The following is a 14,724-nucleotide window of genomic DNA, read 5'->3' on the forward strand; positions in this document are numbered from 1 at the left end:
TCTCTCTCTCTCTCTCTCTCTCTCTCTCTCTCTCTCTCTCTCCCTCTCTATCTCTTTCTCTCACGAGTGCGTAAAAATAGTTCACACGTGGCAGCAAAAAAGTCCCCCTTTAACATTTATCCTGTTTTTATAGGATTTATTTTTAACTCGTCGTTCACTGCAACATACAAAAAGCGTGAAGCTTAAGCTTAAAACATTATGATGTGTTGACTATGCCTGACAAACGTCCCACAATCCCAGGAAATTTTTATAAAAATATCAAAGAAGAAATAAAAATGATATCTTTAAAACGTCGAATGCCCGATTTGTAGCGACTTTGAGGCGTTTTGATTAAGACGCCTTGCGGACCGATTGAGATTAACTTTAGACGCGAGCATTTGTCACGAAATTGCATAGATCAGATTGTAAAAGTGCTTTTACCTCTTTGGGAAAATCCTTGGTTCTATATTACTATACATTTTGATAGAAACGTTCGTTACAAAGAAATACGTATTGAAAAATCAAATGTTTTACTGACCGATTTCTTTTGAATTCTTTATAGAGAACCTCCCTTCTTCGTATCGATCGCGTAAATGGACATCGGCAGTTGACATATACCGTGGCTATGTTTCAAAATTACTGACGGCGCTGAAAGTCTACAGCATACATGACATAAACTATGGCTTTTCAGCGCTGGCGATGAATATTGAAAGACAGCCCATGTCAGAGATATCAATCAAATAAATTCTCAACGAAATCTTCCTTAGTAAAAAAAGTTGTTAGAGAACGATTGAGGACAATAGTATTTCTATCAATTTGTATTGTTTTCTATAAATTCTATCGTTCGCAAGCGTTAGCATCTTATCATATTTTATCTGGTTCTATAAGAATTGGGTTCTATTTGTATTATATAGGAAACTGACGATAGAAATTCTATCACTATCTATTGTATTCTATCGTATACGATAGAATACTATTCACATTTGTGAATTTACGAGCCAAAATCCATATTCAATAATTTTATTCTATCATTCTTTATCAACTTTTTTTCCCAAGTTTATTACTGTTTGTAGAAAAAGCGTTTTTCTTGAATTAATATTAATATGTTAGATGTCATGTAGTCAATATTCTAAATTGAAATATATTATTCCAATTTACAAATTGGAGAATTGAGAGAAATTAAATAAATTTATAAAGCTTAAGATTGTTCCTCTTAATCTTGTTGAGAGAGAAAGAGAGGGTGGGGGAGAAAAAGAGGGGAGAGAGAGAGAGAGATTAAAATACTTTTTAAATAATCTCATTATTTTCAGTTTTGTCGAAATTATAGTTCGTTTAATTCTGCATCGTCTACTTATCGTATAATAGAAAAATGTTTAACTCGTCATTGGGTCATACTACTTAAGAAGAAAAGAAGGCGGCTGACCTGTGATTGAGTTATACCACGTAGGACTCCAACTTAGTGCTGCAAGATCGGGAAACTTTTGATGCGTTCGCTTTGGACGCTTACGCGCTTAAGCGTCATTCTATCTTTATCACTTATTACCTGCGGGAAAAGACAGAATGATGCTTACAGCGCAAAGCACCCAAAGCGAACGCACCAAAAGTTTCCCGATCTCGCGGCACTGCTAAATAAAAATAATGGGTCTAATAAACATAACGAATCAAATCATTGAACATTTTTTTTTATTGCCAAACTATGACTAAAGTGGAGACATCGGAATTAATAAAAATAATGGGTTTAATGGTCATCTGAGGTCAAAATACTGTATATTCCTTTTTTGATTAACTATTTATGTGATATTCTTTCAAAGTTTGAAATAATAGAACAATAACGCGACAGAAAAGACACATTCAACAATAACGCCATTATATTTCACATCCAATGTATTTACAATGACACATAATCGTGCGACATACAAAAATATATTCATTCGCGACAAGCGTGTGTAGAACACTCGACACAGACACATAATGAGGTAGAGATAGTCACGATATGTGTATATATGTGTGTGTAATATATACATATATTCTGTTCAACAATGATACTTTAAAATAGAATCTCGCGTGATCACGGCAATTCGCTCCCGTAGATTATACGATGATAAAAATATATCTGTATACATGTATTCTTGCTGAAAGCGTTTCGCTGTGCTCCAAGCGTTATCCTGCCGCGAAACCGAACGCGTCGAAGCGGCATTTTGTACTCTTCGGTTTCCTTGCGATTGCGCACAGGAAGCAACACGCGTAATGACTTCCAAAAAATATATATTTCTCGCATGCATATATTTTGCTTAAAGCACGATTGATTCGCCTCTCCTGAAATTCCTCACGGTCCCTCCTTTGCACTAGATTTCTTCTTCTTGCTCTTACTCACTCTGGGACTATGATCCCAGCCGGCCGAGAGCAGACTGATTTTCGACGACTGCGCGGGGACGACGTGCTTGCCTTGAATCTGCAGCAGACTGTCGTGCTCACGAGCCGCGTAGGCCGATTTGGGAATCGTAGGACGCGAAATGGGACTTAACGATTTCCTGCTGCAATGTAGAACAGTGGATGACGGTGCCTGTGACCTAAAACATGCGAAATGACTAAGCATTATTCGCCTTCAAGTTTCCAGATTATGCTTAAAGGTACTTTGGCTTTCCAGCAAATTGCTAACACACCTGTTTTTACTACTAGGGAGTCTCGAAGTATCTATGGGTGCGAGCCGGACATTTTTTGGCCAGACAGCAGGACAAACAGGAGCTTGCCAAGCGGAATGAATATCAGGATTTCTCAAAGACGACTTTTTCGCGGAACCTCGAAAACCTAACACGTTCCGAGCGGATCCTAAAATATTAATACGCATTACATCGATATTAAAAAATTTTAGTTAATTATTGCCAAAGTAGAATGCTTTTTACCTCGGAAGGAAGAAATCTCAAAATTCTCGCCCATGAACCTAATTGGAGTGTTTTTTAATGTAGAGAAGCTTTCTCGTGTGGATACCGCGAAAGGCACAGGGGTCACGACAATCCTCTCGTTAAAGACTGTGCCGAGTTTATTCCTGCCTATATGTGGCGTGCATAGCCTCTCTTTGGTTTTTAACGCATCATCATCACCCACACCTCCATAGTCTTTTGGCTTACTCGCAGAAACTGAATTCCTCTGTCTTCTAAAATCAGATTGTATAAAAAAAGAACTTACATTTGATGTTTTTCTTTTTCTTTTTTAATTTTACTTACTTTTGAACTGCTTGATAATTTGTGTCATTTTTTATTGTCTGAAGAGAACTTTCTGTATCTAGTAATCGATTCCTTATGCTCAATGATTTGTTCTCAATATAATTAGGTGAAACAGCTTCTTCTGCCCAATTTGTCTTCGTGCTTTTTGATGAGTTCCTATTACTATGAAGGGGAGCAGGAGTTATCTTCAAAGTATCACTTAAGCTTTCGTGCAAAGAATCTGTGTCATCCTCTTTGTCAGGGAAAAGCTCTGGTACTATGTACTCCATCAGCAAATCAAGGACTTCTTCAAATTTTGCTTTGTTTAATTTATATTGGGTAGAATTCTCTTCCTCCTATAAATTATATAAATAAATGTTATAGATATACCATATATTACTATATTATATGTACTATATTGTATAACACATATTATGATATGTATGTATTATAGAGATTTATAACATTTTCCTAATATAATACTATTATATAGTACTTCTGAAAATATTATAGATATTATTAACTTATTTTGTATATTTTTTTACCTTAATTGAAAGACTACGTTCCATGAGTACCTCATCATTTTGTAAATTGCCCAACTTCTTCCTTGCTTTACCACTAGAGCAAATGTCAAGCTGTGCTTTGTTATTAATACCAGCTGAATTTCTACCCATTAACCTCAAATATGGTATCTGTGTTCTCCATTGTATGCACTCATCCAAGGCAGGTCCCTGAGGCAGCTCGTCATCCTCTTCATAAAAAGATCTTTCCACAGTAGCCCATTGCTCCTCCAACCTCTGGGTTGCAACATTCTCTGCTTCCTGTGACCAAGAGACAGAGGTAGCCGCGCTGTTTCCAGTGGAGAGAACATTATCGTCATCCTTCCACGATTTCCTTCGCGGCAAGCTGGGCAAGCTGGGCAACTGGAAGCGACCGCTGTTCTCATTATCAAGCCCACTCTCTTCATTCTTGAGCCTCAGCAAATGCTGTGGGGCCCTTATCTTCTGTGTCAGTGGACTGAATCTGCAAGTTTCACCAATCATTTATCGTTTTGTACTTTTCAGGCACTGTATAAAAGTCACAAGAGAGCTCACGTGTTTTTCCTGAGACTGTTCTTACGCATCTCATGCTTTCTGTAGCGACCCTTCCATCAACGAGATACGATCAGTGACGACCCTCTGCGCAGAGCCACACAGACCGTAATCTTCCACAGGCAGCGCGAAAACTTACTCCTGCTCCGCCAACTCCTGACATTCATAGTGTCCGGATTTCTCAGAGGCGCAGTTACATCGCCGCCGCACGCTCCTGTCATTCGTAATTCCTTCACTTTACGCGTGTCTCGTGCGAGACATTATCGATTTTTCTCTAACTATCACTGAGTAGTATACATACAACCGTAAAACATAAACTTGACGTTTCGCACGTATCGAACACTGCCGATAGATGTCAGCACAGCCACGTCACGCGCACAAATAACATAGACGCGACGCGTGCGAACCGAAAATGCCCGGGACATGATGAAATATAAAGGTGTACCAGTCTCGTGGATGCGCAGTCATCCAAAATAATAGCCAATCAAAAATGACCAGGAATGTTAGAATCCAATATGGCTGCTGGCACTACACCACTGAAATATATACTATCTGGAACGCACGCTACCTCTTGAGTGTTGCGAGATGAGAGAGAGCATGCTTGTAGGTTTAAAACAGCACTCTATCTTTGTCTAGTACAGTCTGAACTAAAAGCTAAGTCGGCTGATTTCTAAACATAAGCTGAATCTCCGAATTAGGAATCTTCTTTGTTTTTCTTAATAATCAGTCGATAAGTGAATACTAATAAATGAGAAAAAATACATATTTTTTTTATATTTTAAACTTTCGTTCATAAGCTTAAGTCATTGCCATTCAGTGGTCACTGCTTTTCATATTATCTCTAACTTTTAATTTGGATTGTATCACATTCTCCCCACTCTATACTATGAACCAGACAAGGATAAGAAAGAAAACAAAGAACCTCTCTCTCTCATCCCGCACGCCTCAAGAGGCAGCGCGTGTTCCAGGTAATATATATTTCAGTAGCGGCACGAGCCGGCCGTTACGACGATCCGTTTACCTTTATGGAGCCTAGGGTTTTTTTGTTAGAGCCGTTGCCCAGGTGTTATTACCGATTATTCGATCATCATTATTTCGTTATTATCCACTCGCGGATATTATCACACAATTATCGAACAGATATTATTATCACTACCATTTAATATTCGAGTATTATTACTTCTTTATTCGATTATTTAATTTATTCGGTTATTATTTATTCGATTATTTAATTTATTCGGTTATTATTTAATTATTGCTATTACACATAGGAAAGCAACTCGGGCGTGCCGTTACGACAATTTCTTTACCTCGTCTTTAATCAGTTATTATTGCCGTTGCCTAGTTATTGTTATTCATTGTTATTACCGATTATTCGATCATCGTTATTCCGTTATTATCCACTCGCAGATATCATCATTTAAATAATAAATTAATTTAATTTATTGTATATTTCGGTTTTTCTAAACAACAAATTCGAATCAATATTTCGTTCTCAAGATCCTTATCTACTTTTCTAGCATATAATCTTCGATTTATGTATGCTACAATATTAAAAATATGTAGTTATCAACATTATCTTTGTCAAACTACCAATTTCGACGATTTGACGTGGATTTTACAATTTGATCATCCATTCTCCTGTGAGCATGAGATCCCAATTGTCTTTGTTGAGCTGTTCTACCTATCTTGCGTTACCACTTGCGCGTTTGCGCTCACGTATGTGGAAATCAGAGCAATGCAGAAGATATAAAATACGAAACGCATCCTAGCAAACGACATCTTTCCTGTAATAACTTTTATCAACATTCCCACATAGCACAAAAGTCAACGTTATTATTGTTAGAATGTTGACAGAATATTTACAGTAAGTTATATTTTATTGAATGTCAATGTAATGTTATATTAATGTCCAATATTATAGAGTAGCAATGTTAATATTACTGAAATATTGGGGTAACGTAGCAAAATAGTTACATTTTTGTAATAGCAATATTATATTGCAGTAATGTACCAAATGTATGTATGAAAATTTAACGTGAAAGCAACATGTTGTACTATATTGATGTAACATTGCCTGCTAAGATTGTATTGATTTTGAATGCATATATAAATATAATATTTTCATATAATAAAATTTATATCATGCGCATATTATTCGAAGATGCGCAGAGAAGACACATACGAAGATCGAAATATGCACAACAAATATATATCATAAAATAAATATATATATAATTACAACATTTGTTCATACTGACTAAATATTTATCCACATAGCACGTAATATTACATTATATCACAGTAATATTTCCGTAATATTGTAATATCGCAAAAATATTACGGAAATATTACTGTGATATTATATATATTACGCGTTATGTGGGTAGTTATATTCACCAAACAATTTAGTTGAACATATTATTGAATTAAATCTTAGTTACTATGATTAACGTTTTTCAGCGTGGCATAATATGTTTAATGCATATATGTTTATATATGGAAAGTATTATATGTTCTTCATGATTTTGTTCCTCTTTCTTATATTTTATCATAATTTTCAATAAAAATGAAATATATAAAGGATATACATTTTCTTTTCCTTTCTTTTAATATTATCCTGACATTTTATGGTATTAAAAGTAATATTATTTCCAGCACAAAGCAACATTAAATGTAATATTGACCAACCTTGTATTAATATTTGGTTGCATAATTTCTTTAATGTTCCGGAAAGTAACATTTTAAGATCAGAATAACATTCTTCTCACATTTACAAATGTTACTCAAATATTTTCCCTAACCATATTTAATATTGCTTTAATATTTTTGTGCTATGTGGGTTTACCGGTGCCGTACTCAACGATAATTACCGAACAAATGTAATCACGATTATGCTTCGTAACGCCGACGATCGTGAATTGACAGGTAGAATACGATAACGATCATGATAGAAAATTCAGTTCACTTACGTCAGAGAGAAACCGGCAGAGAGCGGCCATGCTATACGTTTTAGCCGACATGAACTGTCCATGTTCTTAACCACACAATTATGCGCTTAGCACGGACACGAATTGCCAGAAAATGGGCGTAGAATGAACACGCAACAAATCGACACTTTACCGGCAGCGTCTGAAAGTGGGCGTAGGGAACGTAGTTCCACCTAAAAAATGAGTGCAGATGGCGCATCGAACCAGCGTGAAAATCGGTGTCGGCCGAAACGTATAGTGTGGCCGCTCTCAGGTTTCTCTTTGGTATATGTATGTGTGCGTGATGGCGCATGTCAAATCGCGTGTTAGCTGTCAGCTTATCTGGCCGTAAAGAAGGACTCCTTGCGATTTTGAAATGACATACGCGAGCTGTCCACGAAGATAAAGTACTCGGCATCCGGGATCATTTCGCCTTTACTTTACCTGGTGCCGCAGTGATGGCCGAATCGAACGGGCCGATTCTTCACGTTATCGTCGTCGGGTTTCATCACAAGAAGGGTTGCCAGGTAAACCGTGTCTCAATTAACCTGTCTCTCGGATCGCTCTCACGATCTCGGTTAGCTTTCTTACTGAACAAACGCGACTTTCCTCTCTGCCCGCCAGGTAGAATATTCGTTTCCACCCTTGGTACCTGGTGCGCCCAACGAGTGCCCTTTAGGATGGAAGTACTTACCCACCCTCGCACTGCCCGACGGCTCGCATAATTACGACGAAGACACGGTCTATTTTCACTTGCCCAGTCTCAATGATCCGAAACGCACAATATACGGCATCTCGTGCTTCAGACAAATACCAGTCGAGGTATGTGGGAGTATCTCGCGTTAGGTTGTCAGTAGCATTCAGCTGACTGACAAGTGGGATATCGTTGTGCTTGCAGAAATTAAAGAATCGTACATCCGACATAACCAGAGGCACTGTTCAGAAGTCGGTTTGCGTGCTGAGCACTCTACCTCTGTACGGGCACATTCAAGTGAAAATGGCCCTAATAACGCATGCTTACTTTGAGGAAGGCGATTTCAGCAAAGTGTCCTTGTTGGAAGATACCTATCATCATCTGAATTCATGTATGAGTGGTGACAGTCAGATACCACCGCAGATATTTGTCGGTAATTGCTGAAGAATTGTTTTGCAAGTAAATTCTGAGACCAGTGAGAAGCTAGATCGTACATATCGTGCACTGATTACTTACAGGCTTGTCTGCAAGAGACTTTATACTACAATTTCGTCATAAGGTATTGCTCTTGTTCAAGTTACTTTTACTTGAGAAGAGAATAGTCTTCTATCAATCACCGGTGCAGCCACTGTGTGCGACAATATTAACTCTACTGTCGCTGTATCCCGGTATGATAGAGCATGGTCTTCAGCAGGCTGCATGTGTCAGGTACTGTTACTTTGCTCAAGCTCTTTTCTCACTCATTCGATTAAAAAAGTCATCCTATGAACAAGTCACGTTCTCTTCAGACCATCCAGGCCAATGTCGCCAATTCCGACCTTTGACGAGGAGGAGATCTCGATGAACAATGTCGACTCCAACCTGTCCGCTCGTATCGTTCAGAACAACACGTCGGAAACGGAACGCGAGCAGTGCAATGACAACAGCAATCGAAATTCTTTGTGCATCAACGACAACAAGACCATTGAGTCTATGGAGGGCAAATGTATGGACGGCCTGCGACATGTAACTCTGCAGAAGAACAACAACGACAACGAGAATTTAAATATAAAGGTTATCGAAATTGAATCGGCACAAGAGTGCACCGAGTCTTACTTGGAGGACAGCAACTCCAAGTACTCGCCGAAGCCGAACGACAACGTCCACAGGGTACACAGTGTGAACGCCATCACATTGGGCACAGGCGACACAGATAACAGTTTACCGCGCGACACGAGCAACGACGCGCTCTCTGACGCGAGGTTAACGAACAACATCACGCAAATCGCGCACATCAATCCGGAACTCTGTGGTCTACCTTTGGAATTATTTACGAAGGTAATAAAAGAATTCCTATTGTATAATGTTATATGTTGTTGTTGGGCGCATTATATATCTCTATCACACAGAGAGAAGTAGATCAGTATTAATCAGTGCTGTAAGATAAAAACATTTATCGTAGGGATATCTCTGTTTGCCGTATCTGTCCTTGCCCTATCTGGATCTCTTGGGAGATGTCAATGTTAGAGGTTACATAGTAGGCGCCACGAATGTGCTGTTCAAGCAGAAGAAGCAGCTCATCGACGTGCTTGTTGAGGTGAGGCTATGAACCTAAGACTTATATTTTAACCGAACAGCTCGATTTACAATCTCACGTGACTTGCAACAGGCCGAGAACACGCGGATAGAGGCAACCGATCCCGATCTGAGGCGGCAGCTGCACCTCACCACGGAGGACCTGAGATTCGCCGATTACGTGGTGAGGCATGTGGCCGAGCCTCGGAAGGATATCTTCCTGGATGGGGTGGGATGGGAAGGTGGCGACGAGTGGATCAGAACGCAATTTCGCGTTTACCTGTTGAGCATGTTGCGCACTTCGATGCAACAGGACACCCGGCAGTCGGATCACTACAATGCGGCCTTTGTGGCTGCGTGGCGCACGACAAACAACTACAAGGCGTGGTGCAACGCCAGCAAGTCGGAGATACAGAATATCGAGCCCGGCCATCCCTTTGCCGGCCAATTGTCGGTGCAGGACATGAAATTACGACTGTCGCAGTAAGTATTATTCTTACGAAAGCACAAGTGTACAGTACGCGCGCGTGCACGCAAGAAAAAAGAAATGATTATATACCTTGTGCTTTGTAGTAGCTATTGATGACGTGAAAGTAAGAAACATTCGTTTGATGTATCGTTTCAGCACGATGCAGAATACAGAGAGTGGTAGAAAGTTGAACCAGGCAATGGCGTCGACCGGACGCGCGGTGGCTACCACTGGAAAAGCCGTAGGTGAGCTTTTGCACAACTTGTTGATTCAAATTTTGTTTAAATATATGTATATGAGAGAAAAAAATGTAATATAAATATAAAATAATATATATATTTTATATTTATATATCCATCTTCTCTCTGTCTCTCTCTCTCTTTCACACACACACAAATGCGTATCTTTGTTTCTACAAGGGGGAGCGCTGTCGCAAGCGAAAGGAGCGTTCTCTAACTGGTGGAGCACGCTGACGACGGTTCAGCCAGTCGATGAAACGAAGATCGACAATCAAACGACAAACATTCATCACACCGTCACATCCCACGTTACGGACAAAGAGTCCGTAGAAGATGAGGGGATAAACGTCTCAGCTACTCATAACACGGACATTACCGTAGGTCTCGACTAATATAAAAATTCATGCCGATGATACGAGCGAATGTAAACGATCGCAACTAAAATTACAAATACCAAAAGATACAAGACGCCACCACCATCACCACAACCACCGCCGCTGTCACCTCCACCATCACTACCACCACCACTACCATCACCAGTGGAGAATATAATATGGCGTAAAGATACGCGAAAAGCTACAAGCAAGAAGGAGATTGTCAAGAGACGCACGTATAATGCGATGTGCTCGTTAAACGGCCGAATTTTTTAGAGCACCTTAATTTTTAACGAGAGGAAATACATGACACGAGACACTCAGAAACTACGTACGTACAATAGAATTATACTAATGTGTGCTGCACAGCTTCACACATGAGAGAAGATTCGTCGAATCCGCAGGGTGCTGAGCAAACGCTGAAAATTACAGGCTGACGTATCGCTGATTTAAGTGTAAGTTAATATTCTATATTTCTTGCCGGATAGCTCTGTACATATCATTTCTATATGTCGTGTGAGAAATATGTGATATCAGTTCTTATTACACACAAAAGACACGTAACACAAACGGCCATGGCGATTGTTCCTCCCGCTTGACTCTCTCATATCACGATGAGGTCATTCCTTATAAATATCTCAATTAATTTTAACGTTTCCTATTAATAATGTAGAGTATTAGTACTTTCTTGTTTAGAAAGAGTATCCTTTGTACATAAACAATGAAATGACGCGACTTTTTATATTTATGCGCACACTTACGCGATTATTATTATTATTATAGTATATTTTCTCCGGCTTGGCGGATTATTTTTATTTAATTTATTGCTCAGAAATCAGGGAGGAAAGTAAGGAAAAAGGGAGGATATATCCTCCTTTGAGCGTATAAGAAAATGTAAGAAGAATGGCATATTTGACATACATGCCAAAATATATGTTATCTCAGTCGTATAAAAAATTTATAATATACATATATATGTGTGTGTATATACATGTATATATATACACATACATATATATATATTTACAGGGTTTCTCTCTCAGTATTTTGTATTATTGCGAATACAGTAGATCTATTATACGTAGAAGACACGAAAGAGATTCGGCACTAAGACAAACCGACGAGTGTCCGAATGCAGCATGTGAGCATTGTACATTGTTCCATAATTCATTTCACTAATCGTGTTATTGACAATATCGCTACCTCCATTTATTGTCGAGATTACACCGAGCGCGATTAGTTCCGTGTGTGACGTGGTCCTTGCAGTTGTCGATATATCAGTAACAATAGATTTCAGCCGCGATAGATAGTCATTAGAGTCTGACTCATTGTATCCCTGTATTCGTCGGAGGAAATCTTTTAGCACTGCGGAGATCGTGATGCAGATGATCATTCGTGGAAAGAGAAGGAGCTGCTGTCAGTCTTTGGCGGAATTACGTTTCTAAGCTTAGTGCACGTGGTAGGTCATTTATAATGCTACTAGCGTAGCGCCGTTGTGCTAATATACGTGTACTCGATTAAGGTAAGGAGTCTTTTCTTCGCTGCAATATTCGTAGGGTAAAACGCGAGGAGCATTTTTCTATGAGGGGACTTTGTAGTGCAATTACTTGTTTACATTAAGAGAGCAACACGATACTTAATACTCATTTGGTTCTCATACACGATACACTCTCTCGTGCTGTATGTGTGAGTATATGTATAAAACACGTATCGAATGTTTAAAACACTTTCCGTCAAACGCCCACATTTGGCACCGAATAATGTTCTCTCTCGCAGAATGCACAAATGCATCCTTGAAGAGAGTGTAAATTTTTAACCTGATTTCCAAATTGGAAATTTGAATTTTCATCCACTGAAAAATTATGTCAGAAGTTTGAACACAACTGTTTGTATAGCCGACACAATGTGTATCGGTTAAACGAGAATACGATCAAGCGAATTGTGCATATGTGCGTGTATGTGTGTGTGTGTCGCTTAATAGTTATTTAATAAAGGCAACACGTACGTAGAAATTGATGTGAGCTGTTTATTTCGGAAGCGATCGAGTGTGCCTGAAGCGCATCGATTAGGCACATCGCTGACATATCTCACTTGGATTTGTGTTCAATGTTCCGACGACGTAACGTAATAATATTGTTTTCAGAATAAACGGTTCACATGTGCCGGAAAGCGCGCTTAGGATTTAAGCTATTGTTGTAAGTACGTCGTATTTGTGATATTTAGTTCGTTTAGAGAGAACCTGTGCAGATCGATGCATCCACCATTGGGATACATTTTTTATTTTGTAAAAGCGCGGTGTGCCAAATGTGGAACGCAACATGCCTTCTTGAAGGAGAAGAAGGAGGCTCGGACGATCTACACGAATGAAAACGCGATAATTTGCAGTCAAAACGCAACGTGATAAGTTTAAGGACAACGACTAAGTTGCTAGTCAACGGGATGCGCATCAAACGCTCTCCACTTGTTTAAAATAAATCTTGCGACCGTTCGCCACTAAAAATTGAGCCTTCTTTGAAAAAGAATAAGCACTTTGCTCTACTCTTAAATTTTAAATTCTTTCGCTTTCGGTTATTTTGCTCAAGTAAACTATCTAAAAAAATCGTTACGTAAATTCTATATGACACACATTTACGCGTGAAAGTACACGTGGATGTTTTTCCGAGACTGCTTATACTTACGTCATGTACATATGTCCTATTTATTAAGAGAAAAAAGATATTTTCTTTTTTCCATCGGTTGCCATTAAGTTATCGATATATTTATGTATTTTTTGGTTCATCTTATAAGAAAACTAATTAGCTACCGGGATAAGTTGGCAAAATCGATTACTTCTATTGTTTTTTTAATAGATTTCAGAATCAATCCAACAAAGATTTCAAAACCATCTTTAGTATGTTTAAAAATCTTACTTGCTTAACTCAGTAACTTATTAGAAAATAGCAGGAATAATCTACTTTGCCAACTTACCCCGGTAGCCAACTAGCCCCGGTCGTCTCCCCTATACATTATGTATTTCCTTCAAAGTTTTGCCGCCGGTTCCACACGATTAAGCAAAAAATTCCATCTCGTTTATCGGCTATTATTGGAACCGGGCATAGCATAACAAAAAAATAACAGGATAGCGAAACGATTAAACGATCCTTGCATGGCTTTAGATATTATATTATAGCGAGAGAAAGAGAGAGAAAGTGATCTGAAATCTTAAGGCCACTTCCTGTTGGATAATTGAATATGTTTTCTATATTTATAATACAAGTTTGTACAGCTTATACATGGAGGTGCGTGTAAGTAAAAAGAGAAAGAGAGAGAGAGAGAGAGAGAGAGAGAAAAGAAAGAGACGAGATGTCGCGACCGAGAAACGATTTATTGTACTATGACTGTAAAGTACCGTCATTTGTCAAAATATACTAAAAAGAAATAATATATATCCGATGTATAAGTGTTTGCGCATGACTCTTTTAATTACAACACAGATTATAGTTACGCGTTATCAATCGTCGTATCAACCTACAAGTTATGGCTCGAGTGTATGGTCTCCGAGCACTTTTCACCATTAAGAAAGCCCGGATTGCAAATTGTGCCCCAAGTGTCCCCAAGTTCAGCTCGATAATTTGCGCTCCCCGAAATAACTCGGGACTCAATCGCGACGCGGGGCTATCCGCGCAACGTGACGCGCGCTCGCCGTTATGAATGAGCCCTTAAAGCTCCCGCTGCGGCGCGCGCGATAGACGCGGCGGAGGGGCAAAGAGGGGGGCGGTACACACGGGACACGAAACGGTGCGGCAGCTAGTAGGGAAACGAAAGCGAGAACCGGGGATGATCTCGCCACGAGCCGTGACTGGTCGGCCGATGCGCCGCCGAATAAACATCGTAGCTCACCGATAGTAGCCGAAGCGCCGTAAGGTGCCGCTCGGCTTGCGAGAGCGAGACGGAGGAGGTAGTGCGAACGCCATGGTGTTGTATGATTGGCAACGTCACTGTCGTCACCGCCACCGCCGCCGCCGCCGCCGCCGTCGTCGTCGCTGCTGCTGCTGCCGTTAAACTTCGCGTCGCGAGTGCAACAGACATCCGAGCAGGTCGCATTTCTCGAGGCGTCGATCGTGCGACGCGCGAACTTGTGATTCGGCCGATCGTTCCGGGCAGCTCGAGAGA

The 14,724-nt window shown here is 39.7% G+C and overlaps 2 protein-coding genes across 4 annotated transcripts; one reads left to right on the top strand and one right to left on the bottom strand.

The window, feature by feature from the left end:
• Positions 1-1,829: 1,829 nt before the first annotated feature.
• LOC116842493 lies at positions 1,830-7,399 on the bottom strand. Of its 3 annotated transcripts, XM_032811793.1 has the most exons (7): positions 7,246-7,399; positions 4,277-4,487; positions 3,728-4,205; positions 3,204-3,538; positions 2,883-3,133; positions 2,643-2,808; positions 1,830-2,549 (listed from the first exon to the last, which is right to left on the bottom strand). In XM_032811793.1, exons 2-7 carry the CDS (start codon positions 4,303-4,305, stop codon positions 2,306-2,308), a joined length of 1,503 nt encoding a protein of 500 aa, XP_032667684.1. In that variant the 5' UTR covers positions 4,306-4,487; positions 7,246-7,399; the 3' UTR covers positions 1,830-2,305. The 3 variants fall into 3 exon arrangements, with proteins under 3 accessions (XP_032667684.1, XP_032667685.1, XP_032667683.1); XM_032811794.1 differs by lacking the exon at positions 7,246-7,399 and having other exon boundaries at positions 2,883-3,130; positions 4,277-4,982; XM_032811792.1 differs by lacking the exon at positions 7,246-7,399 and having other exon boundaries at positions 4,277-4,980.
• Positions 7,400-7,515: 116 nt separating this feature from the next.
• LOC116842492 (late secretory pathway protein AVL9 homolog) lies at positions 7,516-14,004 on the top strand. The gene is made up of 10 exons (XM_032811791.1): positions 7,516-7,769; positions 7,867-8,064; positions 8,141-8,369; positions 8,455-8,644; positions 8,725-9,253; positions 9,378-9,512; positions 9,585-9,973; positions 10,116-10,204; positions 10,379-10,575; positions 10,659-14,004. Exons 1-10 carry the CDS (start codon positions 7,701-7,703, stop codon positions 10,758-10,760), a joined length of 2,127 nt encoding a protein of 708 aa, XP_032667682.1. The 5' UTR covers positions 7,516-7,700; the 3' UTR covers positions 10,761-14,004.
• The last annotated feature ends 720 nt before the right edge of the window (positions 14,005-14,724 follow it).

Source organism: Odontomachus brunneus, unplaced genomic scaffold (genome assembly GCF_010583005.1).
Source record: "Odontomachus brunneus isolate Ranch 3 - 2012 unplaced genomic scaffold, Obru_v1 Obru_scaffold_025, whole genome shotgun sequence".
Lineage (NCBI taxonomy): Eukaryota > Metazoa > Arthropoda > Insecta > Hymenoptera > Formicidae > Odontomachus > Odontomachus brunneus.